Here is a 27,376-nt window from a genome sequence, read left to right on the forward strand (position 1 = left end):
ACAGGACTTGAGTACACTTTGAGAAAAAATGGTTGCAATTACTTTGTCGGTTCTGCAAAATTAACACTTTTGGTAGCTTAGATTTTTAACAGGTTTTCTTTGCCACTCAGACCAAAAATGTATTTATTCTGGGTTGGGTTTTGGGTTGTTTTTTTTGTTTTTTTTTTTTCTTTATTTGCAAATAGAAAGGGTTTGCTTGCCTTACAAATCAATCTAATAGTCATTTTTCAAGTCTTGATCAATAGAGAAAAACATCAGGATTTGTTCAGTCAGGTAAAACAAATACTTAAAACATGGTGGTGTTTTTAAAACAAAGGCAAATGCAAAAGCAACATGTTATTCAAAGAACAGACTGCCTATTTGTTTATACATGGGTGTGTGGGGAGAGAGGCAAAAGGAAGAAAATAAATCCATCTCAAACTCTAAGTAACTATTTGCTAGCAATAAATCAAAAGGTCCACAGACAGACTTACCATAGGAAATCAGAGTTCACACATTCACAGACTTTGGATGTGAGAGCTGATGTGAAACTTCTCCCTTTAATGCACCATGATGTAATCTTCCTCTTTCGAAAGCTCCTCTGTTGGCCCATGATGCAACGATCACCCTGAACATCAAAGCACCGGACTTATTGCACGCCGTGACCTACATCACACAGACGTGACCTTATACTGTTCTGAGAAAGTCTGGTCTTGCTACCAAGACTATAAACTTGTATAAACTCTCTCATATTCAAATGTACAGGTATAGAAAGCTCTCTTATCCATGGCTGTACAGTAACGGGCCATTACACAGTCATAAAATACATTATATTTCAGGGCAAAATCCAAAGATGTTCCTGAAAATTCAAGTTCAGTTCAACACCGTGTTTCACGTGTGCACAACCTAGGCACAAGTCTACAAGTGGCCATTTAAAAATACAGCGTAGATGCAGATGGCTGAATCACTATGTCTTGTGTGGGCAGTCAACAAGCACTAACCATGCAGACATAGGTAGAATGAAGACTATCTGCACACACTCCACTGGTAACCAGGCAGCTGCAAGTACTCTGTCAAAGTCATTTTAGTAGTTTCTAATTTCTGAAGGACAATTCAATGCCAGTACCCCAAGATACTGGCATGAGAACTAGCAAATGAAAGCTGGAGAAGCAGAGTCATAAGCCAAAAAAACCCAACCCTGCAGAGAGATTGAGAACAAATGTACTGGAAGAAACAAAACATAATCAGAATTATGATTAATATATTATGAATTATATGACATATTTCATTTAATGAAAAAAGAAAGGAAAAAAAAAAGGGCAAAAACCAAACAAAAAAAACACCAAACCCCATTTAGTCCATACATCATATAGAGAATGTGGCTTCCCAAAATTGCATTTGGCCAGAACACCAGGATTAGCACAGCCTTAATGCATTACTGCAGAAATGGTATTGCCCAAAACAACTGGACTCCATTACCTGATTGGTCCACTGATAATTTAAATTACTTCTGGAATGGACTTTACTCATGGCAATTTATGTATGAGTACAGTATGTGGTACGAAAGTTGGCAGAACACACAAATGCATGTTGAAATTGTTTCAATCAATATTACACGCTTTAGTTTACGGTATATGCTTCTCAACCCAGCAGGACCACCTATTATTATGGCAAACCACCAGATACACTTCTGTCTTTCCCAGGACACAGATCACACAAGTGAAGGGAACATAAAATCCTCTCACATTTTAAACTCTTGTAAAATCAGAAAATACCAACATATGGAGATCAAAGCTGGGGATGTAGCATCCAAATGCTATTTATTTGAAAACATACAGGTCTACATGAATACAAAAGCTATGGAAAAGTTGTGGCAGTTAACATAAGGCTGTGAATACCTGTAGATTTGTGAGCTCCCAAGACTCATAATCATCATCAGTGCACTCCCTGGGGAAGGATGGTCTGAAGTCCACCTTTACCAGCTCCCAGTCTGAACGGTAGCTTATATGTCCAAAGACCCTGAACAGAAAGATCGAAAGTAAAAATCTTACTGCAAATAAATACCATACACCTGAGATTCAAATTTTCAGTTCTATCTTTTCCTTTCTACAGTCATGGCTCCCTACTAAAAGTCCCTCGCATTTTTTCTTCCGCTTTCATTCCTCTTCATGTAAAAAGTCTTAGTTAGCAAACACTTACTAATTGTCCACAAAACTTTACAATGAAAAAAAAAAACATAGCTCATAGATTTTTTTATATTTTTTTTTTTCCCCAGCAAAATTATCCAGTAATTTAGTTGGAAAAAACACTACCATTTCTAATTTGGAGCCCAACATTTTTGTCTATTATATTGTAATATCGAATATACAGAATGCTCAGGTTTTGACAGGGAGATCAGATCAGGAAACAGAATTAAGCATCACTGGATTCAGTTTTCAGCTCTGTCACTCATTCTGTGTGACTATAGTGCAACTTCTTCAGTTATTTTTTTTTTTTTTTGTTTGTGGAGGTTTCGTTTTGCTTTTAGCTTCTACAGATTTCAGATGGCAATCTGCTATTGTTTAAACTCACAGCAGTATCATGAAATTGTATTAATTTCTAAGGAATACACTGCATTTACACATTGTTCTGAGGAACTCTTGAGTCTCCTCCTCATTTCAGCTAGTCCTATGTATCAAAAAACAAACTGTAAATTTCTTTGAGGGAAGGAGGGGAAAAAAGAAAGGAAATCTCATTGCTTTGAAAACCAAACTGCACTTTCAAAGCAGCCAAAATTTTCAAAGTCAGAACATTCATTTCCAAAACAGAACAGTTAAGTATGACATCCAGCAACAAATTAGAAAGGATAAAGACTCTATTTGGGCAAAAGTCAAATGTATTTGTGGTTTGTATCAGGCTTATGTGATATGATTTACTTGCCAAAGAATTTAAGCTTGATTCTGAAGCCAACAATTTCTGTGCAGTTCATACTGCACAGAGTTCATGTTTCAAGATTTAGTAGCATTCTCTAAACTAATTCATTCCTTTTGTTTTGCCCTCAGTTTTGTCCAAATCCAGACAAAGCAGGAATGGTACAGTTTTGCTAAAAGCATTCTGCTGTGCACAGTCTTTTCTCTTGTCCTGAATACCAGGTTCAAAGTGGAACTAGGGTACATCAGAACTTAGGAAATAGTGGATTCTCTGCAGCACAGAGGCAATGTCATCATACTGAGCATCCTTCCTGGTAGATGGGTGTAGAGCTCTGAAGTCTACCAAACAGGGTGAAAAATAGTTGTAGAGACTAAAGATGTACAGTAATTTTCCATTTTATTTCTCCTGTCTTTGCTTCTCAGTTACAGCACAGAGATGTAAATATCTACAGATTATCGCCCACACTGCTCACATTATAGTGACTGAACAATCCATGCTCACAGGAAACTTCACCATCAGAAGCACGCTTAACTAAACAGAAACCTGCATTTAGTTTGCATGTCTTCCTCTTTTCTTGTAAGGCTCTGAGATTAAAGGACTTGAAGCATCTACTTTCCTTCTAAATGTACCCATGCCTTAGAAGTAGAAACAATACACAAAAATTAAACAATGTGGCTATATGTGCACATAGGTGTGTGGTCCCATTCTCTCACTGAGACCTACAGGTTTGGTTCCCTTTTTCTGGTTCAGCTGGATCCTGAAAGCTGTTGTCACCATATAATCTTAATCACTTGTAGTTACATATTCATTAAAGTGACTACTTAGGTGGTCTCATGTTTTCTCCACAATGCCTGCTTCAATATGACTGGCTTTGCTGACAGGCATGAAGTATCTTTTGTATGCTAAATACCTGAATTTTTTTCTTTTACAGTATCTTTTCTTCCATACAAGGTATTAAAATAAGGCAGACTCCATTATGTGCTTATACAGCTAGCCACCTTAAAAATCATTCTTTAGACACCACAAATCTTTACAAACCGGTTGCATTTCTTTTATTAACTCATTTATCAACAAACACATTCAAGTTCAAGGAGCCAAGTCCTGTCAAATCTTCACTCCTGCCTCAAAAAAAGGTATTTTTTTTATGAATAAATGACATTTTCTTCATTTGTGTTAGTTATTTCTGGCAGATTAGGCAGAAAAGGAGAGGAAAGGAGATGGATGCTTAAGTTCAATACAGAACAGAATAATCACTGAACTACTGATAATTATCTTTGAGACCTTACAGAGGGTGATCCCAGATGAGTATAGAAAGGGAAACATTTCACATATATATACGTATATATAGATGCATGCATGCACACACATATATATGGAGGGAGCAGAAACACATATATGTGTGCGTGTATATAATCATACATACAAAGCAGCAAAACAGAGCCCAGGGAGTTAAAGAATTAATTTTGGTATCCACAAAGATACCAAACAAATTCTTAAGCTACCCACTTAAAAGCACCTTGGAGATAATTAAAATGATAACAGCCACCATGGATTTGTCAAAACCAAATCATGTCAAACTAATGTAATTTACTTCTTTTACAGGGTAACTGGCTTAGCTGATAGAGAAAATGTAGCATATTTTGACCTTTGTTAAAACTGTAATACAGTTCTAGCTGACATTGTCACAAGATAAAAAAGAAAGCATCAGTGCAGATAAAATTGTAATGAGGAATAGAAGTACATACGCAATTAGAAGAATCCATTTTCAAAAGGAGTCATCAAACACAGAAATATTTTGAGTAAGTATCACACAGATATGATGGGTCCATAAGCCAATATTTTTATTAACACCCATGTGGTCAAATAACACCTAAAATTTGGGAGATATATATGCATGTTATATGCATATTTACACACCCACTAAAAATTAATTTGAAGAGGGGCAAGGATGACTCGTAAGCTGCTTAGAGAATATAACTAATGAAGAAAGTTTGAAAGAAGTGCATTTTTCTCTGGAAAAGATAAAGATGAGAAGTACAATAAAATGTCTTCATATGGTCTTGTAGGTTGAAGAGTTGTCTTCAAAGAGACCTTGAAGAAGGACAAAACCCAGGAAGGACAAAAATCAATAAACTTAAAAAGTTACAGCTGCACAATTCTCTAATTCCTTCTCCTCAGCACTGGTGAGGTCACACTTCAGTGCTGTGTCCAGGTCTGGGCTCCTCAGTACGAGAGACATGGACAAACGGGAAGGAGTCCAACGAAATGAGCCATGAAGGTGGTGAAGGGGCTGAAGCACCTCTGCTATGATGAAAAGCTGAGAGAGATGGGGCTGAGAGGCAACAGGAACAAACTGAAACATGGGAGGTTACCTCTGAACATCAGGAAAACACGTTTTTACTGTGAGAGTGACAGCATTGGCACAGGCTGCCCAGAGAGGCTGTGGAGTCTCCAACCTTGGAGATACTCAAAAGCCACCTGGAAAAGGTCCTGGGTGGCTGGCTCTTGGTGGCTCTGCTTGAGCGGGGGGGGGGTTAGAAAAGATCATAGAACCACAGAATCAACTAGGTTGGAAAAGATGTTTAAGATCATCAAATTCAACTGTCACCCCAGGACTGCCAAGTCCACCACTAAGCCATGTCAGCCTCGGACTACCCTTTCAGAGAAGAAATTTTTCCTAATATCCAATCTAAACCTCCCCTGGTGCAGTTTGAGGCTGTTTCCTCTTGTCCTATCACTTGTTACCTGGGAGATCGGCCACCTCCTTGCTCCATCCTCCTTTCAGTTAGCTGTAGAGAGCGATATGGTCCTGCTTGTCTTCTCTTCTCCACACTAAATAACCTCAGTTCCAGCAACTCAGTATCTCTTTTGTAGTGAGGGCCCCCACACTGAACACAGTATCTGAGATGTGGCCTCACCAGTGCCAAGTACAGGGGGATTATTACTTCCCTAGTCCTGCTGGCTGCAGTAACAACCTCCAGAGAACCCTTCTAACCTCAACCATTTTGTGATTCTGTGATGGTAATGATACAAGATATTGAGGTTGTTTATTCTCCCTCACTAGAGCAAGAAATTAGTGAAACAACAGGAGTAGAGCCAGATTTTTGAGATTAGATTGCCCAGTCCCACATCCTATATAAAGTTACAAAATGGATATAAATTACTCTAGAGATTATGCAAATTCTCCTAAAGTAATACAGAAGCTACATAGAAACTATATGTGTACACAGCAAAAGCACTACTTCAGCGGGTGAACTATAAGTCTCTCCTCTGTAGATTTTTAGTGAGACAGAATAACTTTTCTCCTTCTTGGTCCAGCCTCTTTCAAAAAAAAATTAATTACTCATTTCCATTATGGCTGTTCTGAGTTTACAGACTGAAAACCATGTTCTGACAGAGCACAATAACTGCACTACTGATTCCATCATTCTTTGCCTTAAAGTAACAATCCTGAGATTCAAGGAAGCGTACCAGCACAGCCACAAACCCCATGAAAAATGCAGTCATACAGATTTGTAATTCCTGGGGTAAATTTTGTAAGGAATCCAGCTTAGCAAACTGTTTGACAAAAAAGACTTAATGATTATTAATGCTGTTGCTGCAGTAACACAAAAGGGTTTTGCACATGCACCAGAAAGGCCCATTTAAATGCATTGCCAAAATTTATTAGAACAAAAAAGAAGCATTTTTCCAAAGTAAAAAATATATGCATGTATTAAGTAGGATTCAATGGATTAGACAAAAATATGAGCTGCAATAAAGCAATACATAACAGCAATCACAATCTAATTGCTCAGGTGCAAAATATATATGTCCAATAAAATCATATGAGTGGAAAAAACTGGAACAGTGCAGCAAGTGTAACTGATGATTAGAAGTTAAATATCAAGATGATAGTAATTCATAAGCTACTAAAACCCTCCTCTGATTAATTATATTTCATTAGAAAGCCATCAAATAAATTCTGTTGAAACTATGAAAGATGACACTGTGATAAATAATTTTTGAAAGAAATTCCAATTACCTTGGAAATTGATTTAGTTTTATTTGCAAGAATTTGTGATCCATAATTTTAACTTCAGTGTTTCAGTTGCCAAACCAACTTTGTACATTTATTCCTAGTTCATTTATGAGCACATAATTTTTTAATTTGACTGCATCAGTTGATAGATAAGACAGTTACATGTAGTTTTTAAACTAACTCATTTAAACTATTTGCTGGAAGATTGCTAGTTATTTCTGCTCCTGATAAAGCTCATAATCAGGGGGAGCTAATTTAACAGAAATTTTATGCAATGATAATTTTTTCCACTAAATTCACACTTCTATTCAATAAAAAAGTGCATTATTCAATAGCTGTTCCTAGTTCAGATGCACAGTAGTAGCTGCGTCACCTGCTGCCTGTATCATTTGCAAACAACCAGCTATGCTGGTGCTGATGCTGGAGGCTCCCAGAGACTTACCAGGTAAATATTCAGCTTCCATGACCTTATTCAGGAGAAATGATTTTGACAACACACTGCTCACCTCAGATGTCACAGCCATAACTTCTTATAACCTCTACACTTGCCCTCCTCTGTTGCTTTTCTGCTGTGCTCTTCAGGACTTTGTTCATAGGTTTTCACAGCATCAAAACATTCTTTGCCACAGTAGAGCTACAGTGTTCCATATCATGCATCTAATCCCACATAAATTAAGATACACCTTGAGCTGTCATATTATGCTGCTGTACCTCTGAGCCATTAGCTATATTATCTCTGGACAAAGAGAATGGCTTTAAGCAGCCTCAGAGCAGCACAGCTGAACCTGCAACAGTTTTGCTTTACTGATGAGTATTTGAGAACACTCAAAGACCGTGGAGTGGCAGGGGTAATCCTGCTGTACTATCCCACCAAGGTCACAAAGACAGCACATGTGCAATTTATTGATGTATAATCCAGCACCTTACATTGTCCAAGTTTTGCAGTTTTACTGAAGACTAGTGATGACAACTGCGTGATGCACAGCTACTTCTGTTTGAAGTCAGAGGATTCTAGACACACTACTTTAATCTCCCAAATGCTGTGTTGGCTTTTGCTCTCCTCTATATGACTTCGTCAACAACCATGATGTTTGAAACAGAAAGCTGACTGCTCTATTGACACACTCTGCTAACTTAACATGTCAGTTGGGAGTGGAACAGGACTTCTAGTTTTTTGGGAGAGACTTCAAATGTATAAAACTGACCACAAAAGGTAGGGTTTGAATCAGAGTCAGTTGAGAACAGTACATACAGGTGTATGGGCAATCTCAATGGCTCTATGTTAGATAATATCTCTAAATTCCTCTGGGCAGCGAATTAGCAAATATGTCCAAGTGTTCAAGGCCAGGTTGGACACAGCCTTGGGCGACATGGTCTAGCGCGAGGCATCCCTGCCCATGGCAGGGGGGTTGGAACTATATGATCTTAAGGTCCTTTCCAACACTAATTATTCTATGGTTCTATGTGCAAAAAGGCAAGTACATTAAATTCTTTATGGATCTGAACCTCAAAATTCAACAGTGAGTATGTGACCTAGCTAGGAAAGGAAACCAGACTCTCAGAGATACTAGTTAATCATTTTAACAGCTCTCCATCTATCTCTGGGAAAGTATTTGTTTAAATGGAAGTAGTCACAGAGCTACGATAAAATGTGGTATTTAGATCTTGCTCCCCATAGAAGTCTTGCTTTCTTGTAGTAAATCATATTATTAGGAAATGTAATTGTCAGTGAACTTAATGTATCTTTTTTTTTTAACTATCACACCTCCCTGATAATTTTCATAACAGAGCTGCAATTGCACATTAAATATTTAATCTACCTTATAGTTCAGAGGCCATTTACATAAAACCAGTGGCAACATTCTCAGTTATCTTTTACGTTAGAGTAGTGTATTAGAAGTTTCTTTCCAGTTTATGGTGAACTCAAAGATCCAAGTCCTTGCTTCACTTAAACCTTCACACAAACGATGACAATATAACTAGAAAAGCAAATGTCACAATCTTTATGTTTTGTCTCTTGGAGTTCGTATTATTACAGTGCCTTTGAACATACAGTGAGACATATGACCTCCCCATGCCAAAATCTGTAAAGAAATTACCAAGCTGAGGGAGTAAAGTGATGAGGCTGTGGCATGGAAGCACACGTTTTATCTTTAGGGTAATCACTGCCAACAGGTAGTTTTCTCCTTAACTCACAGAGGCAGTAACATTAGTAATGACAGAATTTCCAAGGCGATATGGGTTGGAGGAGCAGGCTAGCCATGACTATGTCCTGCAGTGCTATTTAAAGCTTACCATTTTCAAAAGGAAATGACAGATTAATCTTTATAGCTATGCTTTCCTTCTAACAGTTGTCTTTGCTTCCTTTACACCATTGTAAAATCAGTAATAACTAGATAAATCAAAGGGTTCATACTAGTAAAATGGGTGAAAGTAAAGTAAGATCCAAGCTGCAGTCTGTTATACATCAAGATTATCATTCAGCATATTTTTCTAATTCCCCAAAAGAACGTAACAGAGGTCACATTTCAGTGGCCCTCCAAAATTGCAACTCCAGAAATGATGAATGCTTCCATGTGCAAAAGTGGACACCTGCCTGCATAAAGCAACTGCACATGAAAAGCGCTTGTGTACACAACAGATAATGTGCAAATATGCCGAGACGCTTATGATTTAAGTGCCTCACACTACAAACATATGCATATACTCAATGCACTAAAGAGAAGAGTAAGGGTATTGGTTTTTTATTTAGTTTTGATTTTTTATTGTTTGGTTGCTGAAGTGAAAAATAAGGGGAGGAAGCAATTTAGTTGAAACTGAACCAAAATATGTTTTGGTTTTCTTTTTGTTTTCTACCCCTCCACCCCCAGTAATAATTGCCATTCGTTCTTTTATGCCCAAACATCTTGTTTTCAGCCCTTTTTCAGAGGAAAAAGAACGGGAATGAATACTTAAGTTCTTAGAAGTGCTGTGGAGGACCAGGATGAGCCTGTTCCCCTTTTATCCAGAATCAGAGTGGCTCCATAACATTCTATTTGGTAAATTCCTATGCAAGAACAAAGTTTTAACATGCAAGCTGTCAGGAAAAAAATGCAGATTTAATGCCTAGCCTGATGCCTTATGCAGAAGTAAATACAAATTGGACAGTGAACAGAATAAGGAGAAACGTATGGCATTGTAGAGGATAGCTTTCCTTCATTCAGCTCTCTGCTGTCATCGTACTTCAACTCAAGTTATTTTGGGATAATAGCAAAATGTTACAGTTACTGCCTTAGCTAATACTTCCCTCCCAACCCCCAACTCACATATTTAAAAATCAGGTCTCTTTTGTCACAGGTAGGAAATTATTCATTCAGACTTCACCTGACAAAGCCAGAGTAAATAGCCTGTGCTCACTTAAATGGTAGCTCCTTCATTTTGAGAGGAGTATAGCAAATATAGCAAAATGGAGTTCAAGACCCCACCCCAAACTAAGCAAAACGTTTAAAATATTTAAGTGTTGGTTCAAGTTCCTAATGTCTACCTCATTGTCACCATTTATTAGAACTGGAAGCTAAAATGGAACTGTCTCCCTGAAAGCAAATTTAGAGCATCACAGCTGCAGGCACCCAGCAACAGGGGCTCAAAATGACACAAAAACTCCACCTGACTGAAAAAGTCAAGTGTCACCCTTTTTCGGTCCTCCTTTAAGTAGGGACAAAGTGATAAAAGATTCTTAAAGGACATGGATTCCTAACTTTTCAGTTCCTCATATTCAGATATATTTCCAGGTCTGCCCTAAATATGGGCTTTAGAAAGACAATGAAAGCACCATGTTCCCATGCTTCTCCGTATGTTTTGAAAACTATGGAAAGAAATGAAATAAACAATGCTTTACCCTCTGAACTTCTTCTGAGCAGAGGGAGAAACAGGGGCAATCCCATGGTCTTGGCTCCAAAACCACAGGTTGGCATTGACTTGCTCTGCTAACATCTCTGTCTACAGAGATGATGGTAAAGGCATTATACTTGCTACTAAACAGACATCTCTACATCTGGATTAGCAGGTATGTAGATTAGACTGAAGTAGAGTAGCTGGTTTGCTTTTTTCAATGTTTTTATAGAAAGACAGGAAGAGAATGGTGATAAGTTTATCTATTGCCAAACAGGTACGTTCCTCATTATCCAGAGTAGAACAATCATTTCATAACTGAGCAATGCTTCTCAAACAAGAGATTAACTAGCTGCAAACAAAACCTAGATTTTGCCTTGGGAAATCAGATATTCTTTTACATAGTGAGGCTTTATCTACCATCTATCCACACTTCTTAAGGGTTGCAGTATGAAAAAGATCGAAGTGAGGAATTCACAACACTGAGAAGTACCTCCACCTAATAAGATTACTCAAACAGGAAAGGTAGTGTGCTGCCACATGTGGCACTACAATAAGCCCCACAAATACACGTAATGTTGACTTTTACTGATGTTGTTAAAGGTGAGGTTGACATTCCTAGCAGAATTTACAGCTGCAAAAATCCATATGGCTCTCCCTAACACCTGTTAATATCATATCAATCTGTTTTGAGTAAGTTTAAGACCATTTCCTTGCTTCCACTATCACCTAGGAATGCAACAGGAACAACAGACTTTCAAGACAGCAAAATGCACATGCAGGAGTTCTTCAGTTCAAAAATGTCATAAAGTTCCCAGCAGCATCTTAAGTTGTCACTTAAGAAAAAATCCCTCTGGAAAAATATAAAATTACCGATAAGGAAGATTTTGATTCTACTTGACATAAAGAAAAGCAGTCCTTTTACACAACCTCTTACTGGCCTTTTAAAAGGGGCAATGGCATGCGGTACCATAGTTGTCGTGCCTACTGGGTTTACACTGCAATCTAAATAACCCAGTTTTGGAATCACTTTGAGAAGCTGAAATGTGATTTAGAAGTCATTTTAACAGGTTTGAAACTTTCATTATATGAACTACTTCCTCTGAAGAGGAACATCAATATTTCAGACACAGAAAAATTCTTCCTTTTTCCACTGAGTTAGGCCATTACTCAATACAGCATTATTAAGTAGTTTTTCTCAAACATAACATATTGTTAAGTATAACACTAGGTTGCAGTTACTTTCATTTGTAAAGAATTTAGAGAAAACAAAGCCTGCTAGACCATAAAATATACATGAACATATATTAATAATATGAGCAAATATGCATGAATTGATGAATATATATCAGTTGAGAAAATATTTTAGCAAATCTTACTTACTCATTTAGCAATAAATGGTGGATTTGAGCTCTTCATTTAGAAATGTACTTTTACACAGATTGAGTTTCCTAAACTTTATGAATACTTTATTGCTTATCTTTTCTAGAACTCTTAACTAGGTCTATTTAGAAATTGATTTTTACACAGAATGAGTTTCTTAAAAGTTTTGAGTACTTTACCACTTAAAACTCTTAAAAGTCTTAATTAGGTCTATTGAAGAGCACAACAGAAAAAAATGTATTTTCCTTGGCATTTGAGTGTACATATATTAAATACTGCAGGGGATTTGGATGAATGATTTACATTAATGTTGACTGGCAGATGACAACCCAGTTTTATGAGAACTTCTGACAAGTCAACATTTGTTTTATTCCGCTCTGGAGAACACAAAACTTTCTTAAATGAGGACTTGAGGGAACCAGGTTCATACTCCCTTATTTCTTCAGCAAAGCTACCAGACCACTTCATTAGAATAGGAATTCAAACAGAAGTGCCTTACAAGTCAGGTCAACGTCCAGTCACCACGCTGAGAATGAGAAGTCCCTCTTACACATGTTGTTACTAGGTTCCTTAACATCTTTCCAGATGACCTTTTTGTAGATTCTTTTTTCATATATATATATATATATATATATATATATATATATATATATATATATATATATATGCAAATTAAATACTTTGAAGAAAATCCCTAAGATTACTTCAGTGGAACCAGGATTTTACCCTATGGTCACAGGCACTTTCTGTACAAGTAGAATATACTCTGACTCTTTTGTGAGTTTATTCTAGAAGCCTGAAATGCAATAGTGTCCCACAATTTCACTGTAGACTTGGCCAGTTATTACCTTCCCACTTCAGGGTTATGCTCTCTCTCCTGATTTATGCAGATTTTAAGATTGGACTCTTTATTCAAAGTCCTTATTCAAACAAACTCCATACAAAAGGGAGAAACCTAAATTCCTGTACAAGGGACAAATGTCAGACTAGGTCTTTAGTAATGGATCTGGGGATTCCTCAGGGTGAAAGACACCATTTCCATTACAATACACAAGTTCATCTTACCATCTTCTACTCAGAAGAAATATCATTTTTTACCTAATAAAATGGAAAAGATGGCATAGTTGATTTTTTTTTTCCTCAGGAGTGTATCAGTGGATGACATTTCTGAAAAGCAGCAAATCACTGCAGATTAAGTCATGCACAGCGACTCAGTACAAGCATGAAGTTTTGTGAGAAAATGACCTAAGCCAAACAGAATGACAAAAGGTCTTGATGTAAAGTCAGACAGAGCACCATTAGTCAGACAGCATCATCCTGGAGGTAAAACACCATCAAAGGCAGTACAAGAGACAAGGGAGCTGACACAATGCAACAAGGAAACAGTAGAGGTTTATTCCTCTCATTATCTTTAAAGTCCAGTAGGAATGCTGCAAGTCTTCCAGGGCCAGTCTGTGATACTAAGTGTATGACATCCTCTATATTCAGTAGAACTAAAGCAAAGTAAGTCCCTACAAGGCTGACATTGAAATGCTGTAGTCAAGAGTGCACTTAGAAACACAGAAGACACAGGATACTTTTTTTTGTCAATCTAGGCTCATGTTCAAAATTTAGGTACAGTTTTATATATTTCAGATGGATGATTTCAAAAAGGAATCATATTTTACAAGAGTTTTTTAACCCATTCACCTGGTTATTTAAATACATCTTCACAAAATCACTGCTTTTAATGATATTTAATAATTAAAAAAAACAGCCCAGAGCATATATTCATCAAACCAGTATGAATTTTATCTGCCAGTAAGTACAGTTTAGGATAGCTTTTGCTTCTTCTACTTCCACTGAAATCAAGGGAAATCCTTCATTCAGAGGTTTAAGTTTCTCTGCATAGCATATATTATATCATAACAAACCTATACTTGAGAGGAGAGCATGGGTGGATAATACTTTTCTTCTCAGTATACGTATATATGTGTATAAAGGGAGGATAAATGGAACAGTAGAGAAAGAAAGAAAGAACGAGCTGACCAAATTCACCTCTGCGCAATATAAACTTGGTGTGTTCCTTTAAGTGCCTCAGCAGGATTTCTGTTTTGCTGAGGATCCTTTACACAGCTCCATGCTGGGTTATTTTTTTATTTTTATTTTCCTGAGGAAAATGCTACTGGTACACGTCAAAGGCAGCTCTATTTGTAACTCTTAGAAGACAAAGCATGTCATAAACACACTGAGCTCCAACATAAAGGACTGCTCCAACACAAAGGATCGCACAAGCTGTTCCAATAGGAGCACAGACAACCTGCACATCTCTGAATGCATCTTCCTTTCCTGCTGCAGGCAACATTTTTTGACTTCTTCCCTAACTGGACAGGTGTGTTGAGCACTCAGACACTTCTAAAATATTAGCATTTATCCAAAACCTGCAGCCCAGATCCAGATGTCCCTGGCCCTTTGGAAAAAAAAATAGATAATAAGAGGCTTGAGTTGCAGAATTTGGCTATTTATAACTCTGTTCACAGTGTTTGCCTCAGCCATTGCGCAGAATAAAAACATGTACTGTTACCAGTGTTTGCTTACTCAAAGTACTACTAGTTACTAGGACAACAATATAGTTGTGTACACCATGAAGACAACAGGTATTTAACATAGTTAAAGTCTGTCTGAGAATCTGTAGAGGAGAGAAAAAAAATGGACATCAGTGTAAGAGTTTGTGTGCCTGTAAGAAGCAAAAGTCTGTGACTCAAACACTACCTCAAACACCCGCAGCTTAGAATAGGCGCCAGTGCGTAAGCAGAGAGCACCCTGAGAAAAGGAGATGAAATCAGAAACTTACGTCATGACCAGTGTCTCATCTCCAGGTTCACTAAGCAATCCATCTACAAAGACTGATGTGCTAGTAAAGTTATGTGTACTCCAAGTCTGGCCTTCATCTATGCTGAACCTGTAAAAAAGCGGAAATGGTTTGCATTTACAACTATTACTATACATAACAGAACTCATTTATTCAAACAAAAAAATCCCCTCACTACTAAAGCCCAGGATTTATGATCACCAAAATACAATATGCCTAGGCAGTATATCATATTAATGTGATCTTTTCCAAGAAACATACCCAGGGGCTCACATCTTTATTAGAAGGTGTATAATAAATTTGCCACAATGGAAATTCTCAGGTGGATAAAACCTGAGGTCTGTCAACAATCTTGCTACCTTGTAGGTTCAAGATGTTAATTTACACTTCATTCTTTCTAGTAGTCTCTGAGCTAGAGACCTGTGAAGCAGAGGTCAGTGAAACATGAGAGGCAAAACAGCCCAGTTGCTAAAACATGTGTAACTGCAGGCACCAAGATGATGGCCGTTCACAGATGCTACCATCCACTTCAAAATTTGTAGAAGATGCTGATCAATCAGCAAAACATACTGCAAATTCTCTGTGTACCCAGAATTTATGAATCAAAGCCTCTTTTCTTCTGTATGTTTCCTCCAGGACTTTTGGATAGTTAATGATGGCTTTATTCTAGCTAACCAAGTACATAGCTTAAGCCCTAATAGTGAATAGACAATTACACAAAAATTAACCTAGTCAGAAGTGATGAAGATATCTTAGGGGTTTTATGCTAACGATGATAGTTTTGTATACCACTACATAAGTTTACCATGTTTTTCTTCACTATCATGCAGTTTAAAACTCTCTATTTTATAACAAATGCTTTGCAGCAAATCCTTCCTACCAAACAAGATAAGAAAGCTATTGGCTGCATTATCACTATACAGGAGCTATGCATACCACAGTTAATTTATGCACAAATATCTCAATGAATCGGGCTTCTTGCATACTGTTTTACTCAGTACATAAGCACACATAAATCCTTTCCCCACTGGCTCCCAAAGACAACATTATACTCTTCTTGACAAAGCAACTCAAGGCTATTCTTCAAGTCTTCACTAGTGTGACCACTGGATGGGACAGAGCTTTATTACAGTATGAATGAACTATCCTGACTGGATATCTAAGCAAAGATATCATAGGTTGAGCAGCATTGCCCTACATTGCTGGTGCAAACCAGCAGCAGGTAACAATCATGAACATGGCTTGTACTACAGCGTTCCAAGAGAGCCTTTTAAGCAAAAATACCTACACTGATGCAAGAAAAAATTATTATGATTAATGTACCTGCAGCACCACAAAGTAATCTTTAAGAAAATATCTACTTATATTTTGTTGACTTAATGAACATTAATTTAAGCCGACCCCACCTGTGTTTCATACACGATAACATTGAAATGCTCATCTGAAACTATGAACTTTGCCTGAGGTCTAGAATACACAATAGCTCTACTCTAATTGACTGTAGGATTACTTCAGTATTTTCAGAGGGATAGAGGTGTCTTTGATGGCCACAATAACTCCACCATGGTCCAGGTACAAGATGTGGTGCTCTTCTTCAAAGACCTACATGTCAAACAAAAAAAAAAGCCAGCTAAGCAAATGTACAGAACAGCAGGAATAAAATGCATGAACAAACCAGGATTAAAAGACTTATATATTTTATAATGTCCGCACTTCAAACTGAAAAGGACATAAAAGTCAGTTTAACTCTTATGTTTCTCCCAGCTGTAAAAAAGGTAAGCAGGTGAATCAGAAAATGTTCAGGTCCAAATCACAGTCAGATTAAACTGTCTAAAGTGATTTTAGCCCAAGCATATATTTCTCACAGTATGCATTCTGCATTCCTTCCTATTATATAGCACCAAGTGACCTATCAGTTTACTTTGGTATTTGCCATATTCTATGTATCTTGCAGAATAAAATGCTTTGCAGTCTAACTCTAAGAAAAATAGGCAAAGCACGGCTGTCCGTGACTTTCTCACATGTTCTCCAGACTTTATGGAACTTCAAATACTTGGTGCAAGAATATTTTTTGCATTTCCAGTGTCAGTGATTTGTTTAAATTAAAACTTTATGTGATTGCACACAGAGGCTGCTCTGAGTTCTGAACCTAAATACATGTAATATTAATTTAATAGTATGAAAGATTTGAATTTCCTGAATTATTTTCAGTCACTTCTGGAGGTTATCGGCAGTACTAAAAGATGTGAACAGGTAGATATCTTCCTTTTTTTTTTTTACATGTGAGATCAGTTTCAAGACAGGGCTTACTTATTAATATGTGAAAGTTCATTTAACAGCAGGTGATAAAGTGAGAGTTACTACATACACTTATCAGTTAATAGGTGAACACATAGACTCATACACGCTTTGACAAAGCAAAGGAGAAAACCACAAATGTTAGCTTTCTTTTGCCTTGTGAATGAAAAAATACTAACAGTACTAAATGCTTCTTTTTTTTAGCAATACTAAATGCTGCATTTAAAAGACTGAACTGGAGGGAGGGGGAAGTATCTTACATCACATTCACAAATACTTCAAAATAGTAAGCATTTAATTTGAGTTGAGAATTCAATCTTCCTCTCATCTAATATGAGTGTATTTTATGGGGATCCTGGGGCTTCAAGTGTCTGATCAGTTTTTCAATGTTGCCATTTTACAGGCAAAACCCTGATATGAAGCATTTACAGTCCTATCTACTTGTTCCACACAGCTGCATATTTCAGAAGAGAATTCAGTAAAGGACAGACATTAATTTTAGATGCACTTCAAAAGGATGAGATCAGCTGGAGTCAGATAAGCAAGTAGAGTTTTGATCCTCCTCTAAACTCTGTTTGAACTTTTGCTCAAATCAAAATGAAACAGACACGAAGTCTCCACATGCCTCACCATCATACGGAAGATAAAGGAAGCTGGTATTTGCATCGCTTCAGTCAAATTAGGTTTTCCCAGAAAAGCACCGTGGCACTTCCTCATGTACCATTTTAGAGCCCCAGCTTTAGCTCACTATAAAGCACAGCTGACACATTACAGGCATATTAATGCCATCTTTATATCATGCTCTTCTTGCAAACATTTCAAACATTTTATACCCAAAATGTATGAAATTCCTCATGAAAGCCACTTTTCATCTTCAGTACATTGAAAATAATTAACTATTTCATGCACAAAAGTAAATATATATCTCTACTTTCCAGAAACAAAACCACAACAAACAGTTTGCAAGGGATTCAGGCAGATGTGATCCCAGTGTCAGAGCTGAAGTTCAAACCCAGGAATATGAGATATGTGGTCTCACAGTCAGCCACAAATTCTGATAAATGTCTCTCCCCTAACTAAAGTCAGGTAATAAATTTATTATGATCCTTACTAATAGCCAGGCACTACAGAACTAGATTTTTATAACATATTTCTATGGGGTTATTTCTGTGATTTTTCAAGCATGGTATGTGCTTTATAACCATGATGTCAACTTCTTTTCTCTCCCTCTCTTCCCTCTCCACTCTCTGCTCTAAACGTTTTTTTCCTGTGTCTGTACTAAGAGCTTCAGCAGCTATTTCAGGCCAGAATATCTGTTGGGAGCAATTAGGAGAATTCCACTAAATCAATGAAAACACATTTAAATGATGCTAGAGAAATACACGCTACACAATTTTACTCTGAGATACAGAACCTTTAAAAGTAACCAAAAATTCCCAAAGTCACTTGCTCCTCTCACAAAGTGATATCCAATTCTAAATTCAAATCTGGAAGCAGTTTTTCTACACAGAATTAACCAATTGGACCTCCCCATAGTAAGAGTTTTTTAAGTTCTTTTTAAGTTCTGGTGTCCTCAACATAAAAAGGACATGGAACTGTTGAAACAAGTCCAGAGAAGGGCCACGAGGATGATCAGGGGACTGGAGCACCTCCCGTATGAAGACAGGCTGAGGAAGTTGGGGCTGTTCAGCCTGGAGAAGAGAAGGCTGCGTGGAGACCTCCTAGCAGCCTTCCAGTATCTGAAGGGGGGCTATAGGGATGCTGGAGAGGGACTCTTCATTATGGATTGTAGTGACAGGACAGGGGGTAATGGGTTAAAACTTAAACAGGGGAAGTTTAGGCTGGGTATAAGGAAGAAGTTCTTTACTCTGAGGGTGGTGAGGCACTGGAATGGGTTGCCCAGGGAGGTTGTGAATGCTCCATCCCTGGCAGTGTTCAAGACCGGGTTGGACGAGGCCTTGGGTGATATGATGTAGCGTAAGGTGTCCCTGCCCACGTCAGGGGGGTTGGAACTAGATGATCTTAAGGTCCTTTCCAACCCTAACGATTCTAGGATTCTATGATTCTAAGCGACTGGGACTATAGCCTTTCCAGGTGTGTGTAAAGATGTTGCGAACCATCTCTTAAGATATCTGCAGAAAGATAAGTATTCCTGCCTAAACAAATATTTTCCAAACTGCTCTGATACAAAATGATTTGACATAGAGAAATAATATTCCAACAAACAAAACACTGGACTAAAGCACCAGAGATCTAGATTCAGTTCCTAGACATACAACAGAGCTTCTGTGTAACCATATTAGCTTAATTGATCATTCTGCTGCTATACTAACTACTCTGGGGGCAGATCACATATGAAAGGGTTTTTCTTGATGATGTTCTCCTTTTATTCAACCCATCTCTTTTGAAAGCCAGACCTTTCTCTTTCCTAGGCTACTTCTTTGCGGTTCATTTGGCATTGCTAGGTTAAAGGCTGGACTTTATGATCTTAAAATGTCTTTTCCAACCTAGATGATTCTAAGCCCACATAGTTCATGATAATGTAAAGGTGAGATTCCCTTCTCCTATCCATACAGCAGCCAGATCACAGCTGCTGCATGGACATTTAAGTTACTTGTCAATCAGCTCCTAAATTGCTGCTATTTACAGTGCAATGTTGTACAAAACACAGGCAAAAATTTCAGTTTTCCTTAAAATGGCATGCAGTGGAGCAATGGTTCCAAGAGATACTAACAAGCGCCTCAGGCATCATGTAACAGAAGGGCAGAAGAACTGGAGCTAGCCCAAGTTGGATTACGGCTACTTATAATCATGATCCTTGTTTTCACTTTTTGTGTGAGCCAGCACAGGCAGTAACCACAAAACCATGGATGAGAAGCAAAGAGTAAACCTGTCTTTGTTACCTCACCAACTGGGGCAACCCCTGAAGCAGCACCCAGACAGAAGCACAGAAGCAGGGATGCAGGCACTGCGTTGCTTGGTCCATGCTAGAGGATCACTGTACCTACTGTTTTCACTTGACTTTCAGGAATTCATGCAGGTGTAATTTACCACTGTGCTTTGATCTTTCCCACAGCTACACAGGAATCTCAAGCATGTTTGGTAGGGTGCCTCTCAGTCTATCACAAGCCTATGTTATCTAAACACAGATGTTCTACTTGCCCAACACACAAGGCCAAACTACAATTAGTATGATATATATGTTTTTTGACACCCCAGCTGCAAGTCACTTAAGCACATTTACGATCCTCCTTGCCGATCTTCCATTATTTTCCCACACTTTTCCATTTATCACCATTATTTACTTAATTTCACAAAACTCTCATTTTGGCATTCTTTTATTTCTAGACCGCAAACACTATCTGTATATCCTACCCTAGTTAAGTCTTCCTGAACTCTCATATGACCTTACCATATGAAATTATGGAAGGAAAATGATCAGTAGATCATTGTTAAATTGAGAATATATTACAAATTCAGGAACTCAGGGACTAGTCCCAGTAATGAATCACAATCTTAGTCAACAATGTGATGCTAGTGCACGGAGGAGAAATCTGAAATGTGGTGCCTATAACGGGCTTGAGCATCTCCTGTATGAAGACAGGCTGAGGAAGTTGGGGCTGTTCAGCCTGGAGAAGAGAAGGCTGCGTGGAGACCTCATAGCAGCCTTCCAGTATCTGAAGGGGGGCTATAGGGATGCTGGAGAGGGACTCTTCACTAGGGACTGTAGTGATAGGGCAAGGGGTAACGGGTTAAAACTTAAACAGGGGAAGTTTAGATTGGATATAAGGAAGAAGTTCTTTACTGTGAGGGTGGTGAGGCACTGGAGTGGGCTGCCCAGGGAATTTGTAAATGCTCCATCCCTGGCGATGTTCAAGGCCAGGTTGGACAAGGCCTTGGGTGGCATGGTTTAGTGTGAGGTGTCCCTGCCCATGGCAGGGGGGGGTGGAACTAGATGATCTTAAGGTCCTTTCCAACCCTGACGATTCTATGATTCTAGGATTCTATGATCAAGGGCAGTCATTTCATTATGGTTAGCACTGATAAAATTTGTAATTCTGCTTCCAGTTTTACATGCTTCAGGAGAGGGACGTCATATTAGGCAGTCCAGTCAATGAGCAACAAAAAGGAAAAGCACTTTTAGAAATGTTAAACATTAGGAAAAATCAGGAGATTTGAGCTTGTTCCTTTTCCAAGAGGTTTTCGAAAACCCCTATACTCTGTGTAGACATGATAATCACCTTTCAACATCTGAAAAGTTATTCAAAGGTGACAGAAACCACTCTGCTCTAAAGACAAGAAGAAATCAACTTATCTTTCAGAACTGGTGAAGCTGCAAGAACAACAGCAAAGAGCACAGGCATCTTATGTTAAATATTCTGAAAAAACGTATGCAGAATGGTGAAACACCATATAGCCAGACTGCAGAATCTGCTACAGTGAAGGATTAATAGGTCTGGCAAACCTCTGTTAGAGATGTTCCTAGTATGTTTTATGTTTTCTCAGAGGACATGGTTGAATCATAAGATCTTTATCCTTCCTCCCAGTCCTCTATTCCTATGAACCAGTGCTGCTCTTATTTCAGGTAAGCTTTTAACTAATTCACTGAACTGCCTTTTCTTGAAAGTCTTTTGTCTTGAAAGACTTAATTTTCTGCATTGCTCTGTCACTCTATGCAAGAACAGACTACCCTTTTCCAGTCTGTAGACAGCTCTGCAACATCATGTGTGGCATGTGAGAAAGGTGACAGGCACTCACTAATGACAACTGCACTTTCCAAGTCAGTGACTTAAACAAACCCAAAGACTTGTGCCAAAACATGAGCTTTTCTCTGCTTTTGCCAGCTCATGAGACCTGTAATTTACTGTCTAAATAATTCCTATATCATCAACCTTGTCTTTTGTTACATGAACTCCAACAGAGAAAAGAAATGCACTGCTATCCTCTGGAAGAACTGTTTGATCATGAACAGCAAGTCTATAAAATACATATAATAATCTACATTTTCATTCTGATCACAAATATTAAGATTGGTTAAAAGGCTTCATAGCAGTTTTAATTAAAATAAAGCTAGCAATGGTGTTTTTCATTTTACTGTCATAATGAGGGATCAGCTTATTGTTTTACAGCATGAATAGTCATCTTAAGGTCAAGTTTCATCACCTATCATTTGCCTGAGCTTCTCACAAATAAAAAGCAGCAAGAGTACGAATCTGATCCCTTTCACTCTATTATCCTTATTTTTCACCCCAGAAAACCTACAGAACTTTGGCAAACAGTGACAATAAATTACTAGAGAGGCCTTTGTGAAGTATTAGACAACACAGTACCCACTGTAAATCCTGGAAGGCTTTTTCATTTAAACACCTATGTATCATATGCTAGATTTGAAGAAGGAATTTGGCATAAAATTTTATCTTTTAAGCCGCAAAGGACATTCTCATGACAAAAATAATGTATTTCTTTCAGAAAGTCTTTCTGTGCAGCCTACATTAGCAATATAAGAAACTGTCTGCATTTTCCTCTTTTAACCGCAAACTCCTCAAGCTCAGTAACTCTAGTAGGAACATTTTCACACTTACTTGTCCTCAGAAAGTAACACACCTTAATCTTATTTCAGCTGAACAGTAAACCACTACTTTAACTGAAATGAAATGACCTTTTAACACACTTTGAGGGTGTTTTGTTTTTTTTCTTTCTCCTGGATATGCACTGTAAGTAGACTCCAGATCATATTGTGCATTATTACTATATACACAAAGAAAGAAAATATCCCCATGATTAAGCACTGCTGAGTGTACTGGATTTGCATGGATTGGCGCTGCAGGGATGGCTTCTGCGAGAAGCTGCTAGAAGCTTCCCCTATGTCCAATAAAGCCAATGCAGCTGGCTCCAAGATGGACTCACCACTGGCCAAAGCCAGGCCCCTCAGTCACAGTGGTGGCATCTCTGGGATAATGTATTTAAGAAGGGGAAAAGTCACTGCACAGGAGCAGTTGCAGCCACAGAGAGGAGTGAGAATGTGTGGGAAACAGCCTTGCAGACACCAAGGTCAGTGCAGAAGCAGGGGAGCAGATGCTCCAGGTACCAGAGCAGAGATTCTCTGCAGCCCGTGATGCAGCCTACGGTGAGGCAGGCTGCGCCCCTGCAGCTCATGGAGGTCCATGGTGGAGCAGGTCTCCACTTGCAGCCCATGGAGGACCCCACACCACAGCAGGGAGATGCCCAAAGGAGGCTGTGACCTCGTGGGAAGCCCGTGCTGGAGCAGGCTCCTGGCAGAACCTGTGCCCACATGGAGAGAGCAGCCTGAACTGGAGCAGGTTTACTGCAGGACTGGTGACCCCGTGGGGGACCCACACTGGAGTCATCTGTTCCTGAAGGACTGCACCCCATGGAAGGGACCCATTGGAGCAGTTCATGAAGAACTGCAGCCTGTGGGAAGGGTTCATGCTGGAGAGGTTCATGAAGGACTGTCTGCTGTGGGAGGGCCCGCACGGTGGAGCAGGGGAAGAGTGTGAGGAATCCTTCCCTGAGGAGGAAGGAGCAGCAGAGACATCGTGGGATGAACTGCCCACAACCCACGCTGGGGGGAGGAGGTAGAGAAAATCAGGAGTGAATTTGCACCCGAGAAGAAGGGAGGGGTGGGAGGAAGGTATTTTAAGATTTTATTGTATTTCCCAGTATCCTACTCTGATTTGACTGGTAATAAATTAATTCCCCCAAGTTGAGTCTATTTTGCCCATAACAGTAACTGGTGAATGATTTCTCCCTCTCCTCCTTAACCCATGAGCCTTTCACTGTATTTCCTCCCCACTGTCCAATTGAGGAGTGATAGAGCGGCTTTGCTGGGCACCCAGCTTCCAGCCAGGGTTGATCCACCACACTGAGATAGAGCAATTGAGTCAAAAGTACATAATAAAGGTGCAAGGCTTAAATTGACACTAGACATTGGAAGCAAAGGACATCCAGAATTCAAACGGCATTACAGTCATGTAGTATGACTTGTATTTTTCATACTTTGGCAGTTGTAGTTCCAGAATTGTTTAAATCATACTAAAAGATATTCAAAGGCTTTTGGGTTGGTTTTTTTAATTTTTTTTTTTTTTTATTTATTTTTTTAAATCTTTTTTCATTTTCTGAGTTTCATTGAAGAGCAAAGTTTAAGCTTAAACACCAGTTTACATACTTTATACCTAAACCGTGCCTTTTAGCTTGGAATATTTTTACTGCAAGACTTAGCCCAAGTCCACTTCATTATTAGCATAAGATTACTTACATTATTAAAAACCTAAGCAGACTTTATTTATTTTTTTTAGGTAAAAGATCTTTAAAGAGACCAAAATACTTGAATTTCAGCAGAACCTGCAGCCCAACCAATTTGAGTCTTTGCAAATCATCTTCTTAATCTCTCCCAGGTTCCAAGCAAAATGGGGATAATAATAGTCACCTTCCTCAAAAGAATGAGTATATACGCATTAAGTAAGCATTACAAAATTCATCACATTTGGTACATTACAATTACTTCCAGGTGTCTTTGATGGTTTCTGTTTCCTACCTGACGCCACGTGTTCCCGCAGTCAGACGTTATGTACATTTCTTCTTTATACTCAACCAGCTGGGAGCCCAGGTTACCTGTCACAAAACAGGAGGAAAGAAGAGTTGTATCCACAAGAGCAAGAGAGACTGGAGTGAGAAGATTCCAGGTCAGAGCAAGAACTAAACTCAGATGATCAGCAGGCTTACATCATTTCTGGTAGCACTAGATACAGCCTTTTAAAAATATAGGTACATTTTTAACTTATTTTACAGGCTTAATTCTAATGCTGAAACACAAAGGCCAAAGCGAGACTTTAGTTGTGCTGCTGCACACTGAAAAATTATGTTGAAAGAACACGTATTTAAGATGCATGTCTGAAACGTCCACAAATGCAGAAGCCATGCCTGAACCTTAATCGCATTCTGTAAAATTATTAAATTTGAACTTCAATTGTTAAAATAAAGAATATTTTATCTGCAAGTGGTAGCAAAGGGGTAGCAAAATCTACAATCTGGAGAAATAACACTGAAAAGAGGGCCTGGGGAGGGGTTAAATAAGTATGTAAATGTAAAAGAATATAAAGGAGAATTACTTGATTTACCTAAATATTAACAGGAAGCTAGTGAATATTTTGATAAAAAGCACTGAGGAGCAGCAGATTGCTGCAAAGCAAACAGAAGTGTTAAAACAAACCTGTGGAAGCTGATTTTAGTAGGTGCAACCCCAAATTGAGATCCACCTGAGACCTCCATCTTTTAACAAGTGGTATTTCAAACAGCAAACTATTAAACCACCAGGTAGTGTACAGCGTTCTAGGGGAGAAGCAATCATAGCACAATATTCCTTGTAAATGATACCCTCCAGGGGATTTTGACTTAAATATATGGTTTGCATGTTTATACAGTAGAAATAAGATAAAAGATCAGATCCTCTTAAGCAGAAGAGACAAGGAAAGAAAACCACTTGAGATTAGGATAGCAATATGAAATTTCACTGCTGTGTTACATAAATAGCTGGTTTCAACCACCAAAACAGATCTCCTTGTTCAGGGTGTACTCACTAGTGCTGAAAGGTTCATGAGGAGAATGACAGTGACACGGCCCAAAATACATGCTCTATTTGGACCATCCAGATTGCATGTGCTCTACTGTTTAATGGTATAACTCTACATTTTTTAACCCTAAATATAGCCTAGACAGGATTAGGATATTTATTTTGAATGATGCAACTAACAGGAGTCAGTTTGTTTCTTTCAGCTATACCTAACATTTCAGAAGATGCCACTGCCCCTTACTGGGTCTTCAACTTTCAGAACACTTCATGCTCCCTCATTTATCAAATAATTTAGCTATTATTTTGCTATTCTTATTTCCCTCTCTACAACCTTTACTGGTATAGGTTTCTCCAGTTACTCATAGAACTTTTTCTTTGGGCTAGCTAAGAACAGGAATACATATTTGCTTTTTAGAATATGAAGCATTGCTCTCAGTCAACGCCCTTCTTTATACAGATACCTTTCAGGAAGGCATAGTTAGTTCTGCTCCTGGATAAATGCTGTTTATTCTACCTCTTTTCACCGCTTACTGAAATCTACTTGCATGAAAAGGCCTTTATTCTGAGAATTGCTATGGATTTGCACTTTTAAAAGTGCAGTGGTAAATTGCCATAGCTAATGGAGGACTGGTCTCAAAACTAAACAGCATCAACTTGTACTTCATTAGAAAGCCTATTATATCCAGTTGATATGGTAATGACTAAAAGATATTAGCAACAGGCTTATAATTGCAGCTCTGTAACAAGGCAGACATGACTTCTAGTTTTGGTTTTACCTTTATTGCCTTTTCTTGGTAAGTCAGCAAAAGGAGTTGGTGGACTCAGTTATAACTACAGAGAAATGCCATTCTTTCCAAAAAAACAGAACTGAAAAACTTGGCACAAAGGCTGGTGTACTGCCTTGGGGAAAAGTACCTGGCTTTTGAAAGTAGTCCATCCCCAAGTGAAGGATGAAAACCCAGAAGGGGTGCATGGAGGATCTTCTGCTTGCTGACAGTGTTCCATGCCTTAATATAGGCTATAATTTCCATTACCAGATTCTGAAGGAGACCCTATTATATTACATAGTTTTACAAACTTTGTGAAAACGGCTTCAAGCACATAAGAAACCCCTTTCTGTGTGAGAGAATAAAACCTTTCAAGTTGCAGTTTGCTATGAGGGTACTACAGACAACATCTTGCTGAAAAAAGAGCATCGGTGGATTGAAAATAAAAAAGCAGGTGAGGCAGCGAGAAGGAAATCTGTACCACCAAAGGAGACAGGGAGGTTCCTGCAAAGGACAGAGGCTAGTTGCAGTGGGAAGCAACCACACAGCCAAATCTCAAGAGGTAACAGGCAGACTGAGATTTCCATAGGAACACATAGGGCTGTATGACTAAGTTTGTTAAGCCAAGGATATTTGTAAAATCAGTTACACTGAAAAAGTAGAACCAGAATAAAACTAAGCCTTCAAAGAACTTAACAGACTCATCA

At 38.4% G+C, this 27,376-nt stretch overlaps 1 protein-coding gene across 7 annotated transcripts in view; it reads right to left on the minus strand.

The window, feature by feature from the left end:
- Positions 1-27,376, minus strand: part of SORCS2 (sortilin related VPS10 domain containing receptor 2) — a 549,260-nt gene that overhangs the window by 35,273 nt on the left and 486,611 nt on the right. For all 7 annotated transcript variants that reach the window (XM_057426800.1, XM_057426798.1, XM_057426797.1 and 4 more), the window contains exons 12-16: positions 24,868-24,944; positions 16,525-16,616; positions 14,997-15,104; positions 1,878-1,998; positions 474-607 (exon numbers count right to left, since the gene is read on the minus strand). In XM_057426800.1, the coding sequence (XP_057282783.1) occupies positions 474-607; positions 1,878-1,998; positions 14,997-15,104; positions 16,525-16,616; positions 24,868-24,944 (532 nt within the window). The remainder of the gene's footprint in view (positions 1-473; positions 608-1,877; positions 1,999-14,996; positions 15,105-16,524; positions 16,617-24,867; positions 24,945-27,376) is intronic.

This window comes from Pezoporus wallicus, unplaced genomic scaffold (genome assembly GCF_028554395.1).
Source record: "Pezoporus wallicus isolate ANWC-B61680 ecotype Strahan unplaced genomic scaffold, APGP_CSIRO_Pwel_v1 scaffold_13239, whole genome shotgun sequence".
In the NCBI taxonomy this organism is placed as follows: Eukaryota; Metazoa; Chordata; class Aves; order Psittaciformes; family Psittacidae; genus Pezoporus; species Pezoporus wallicus.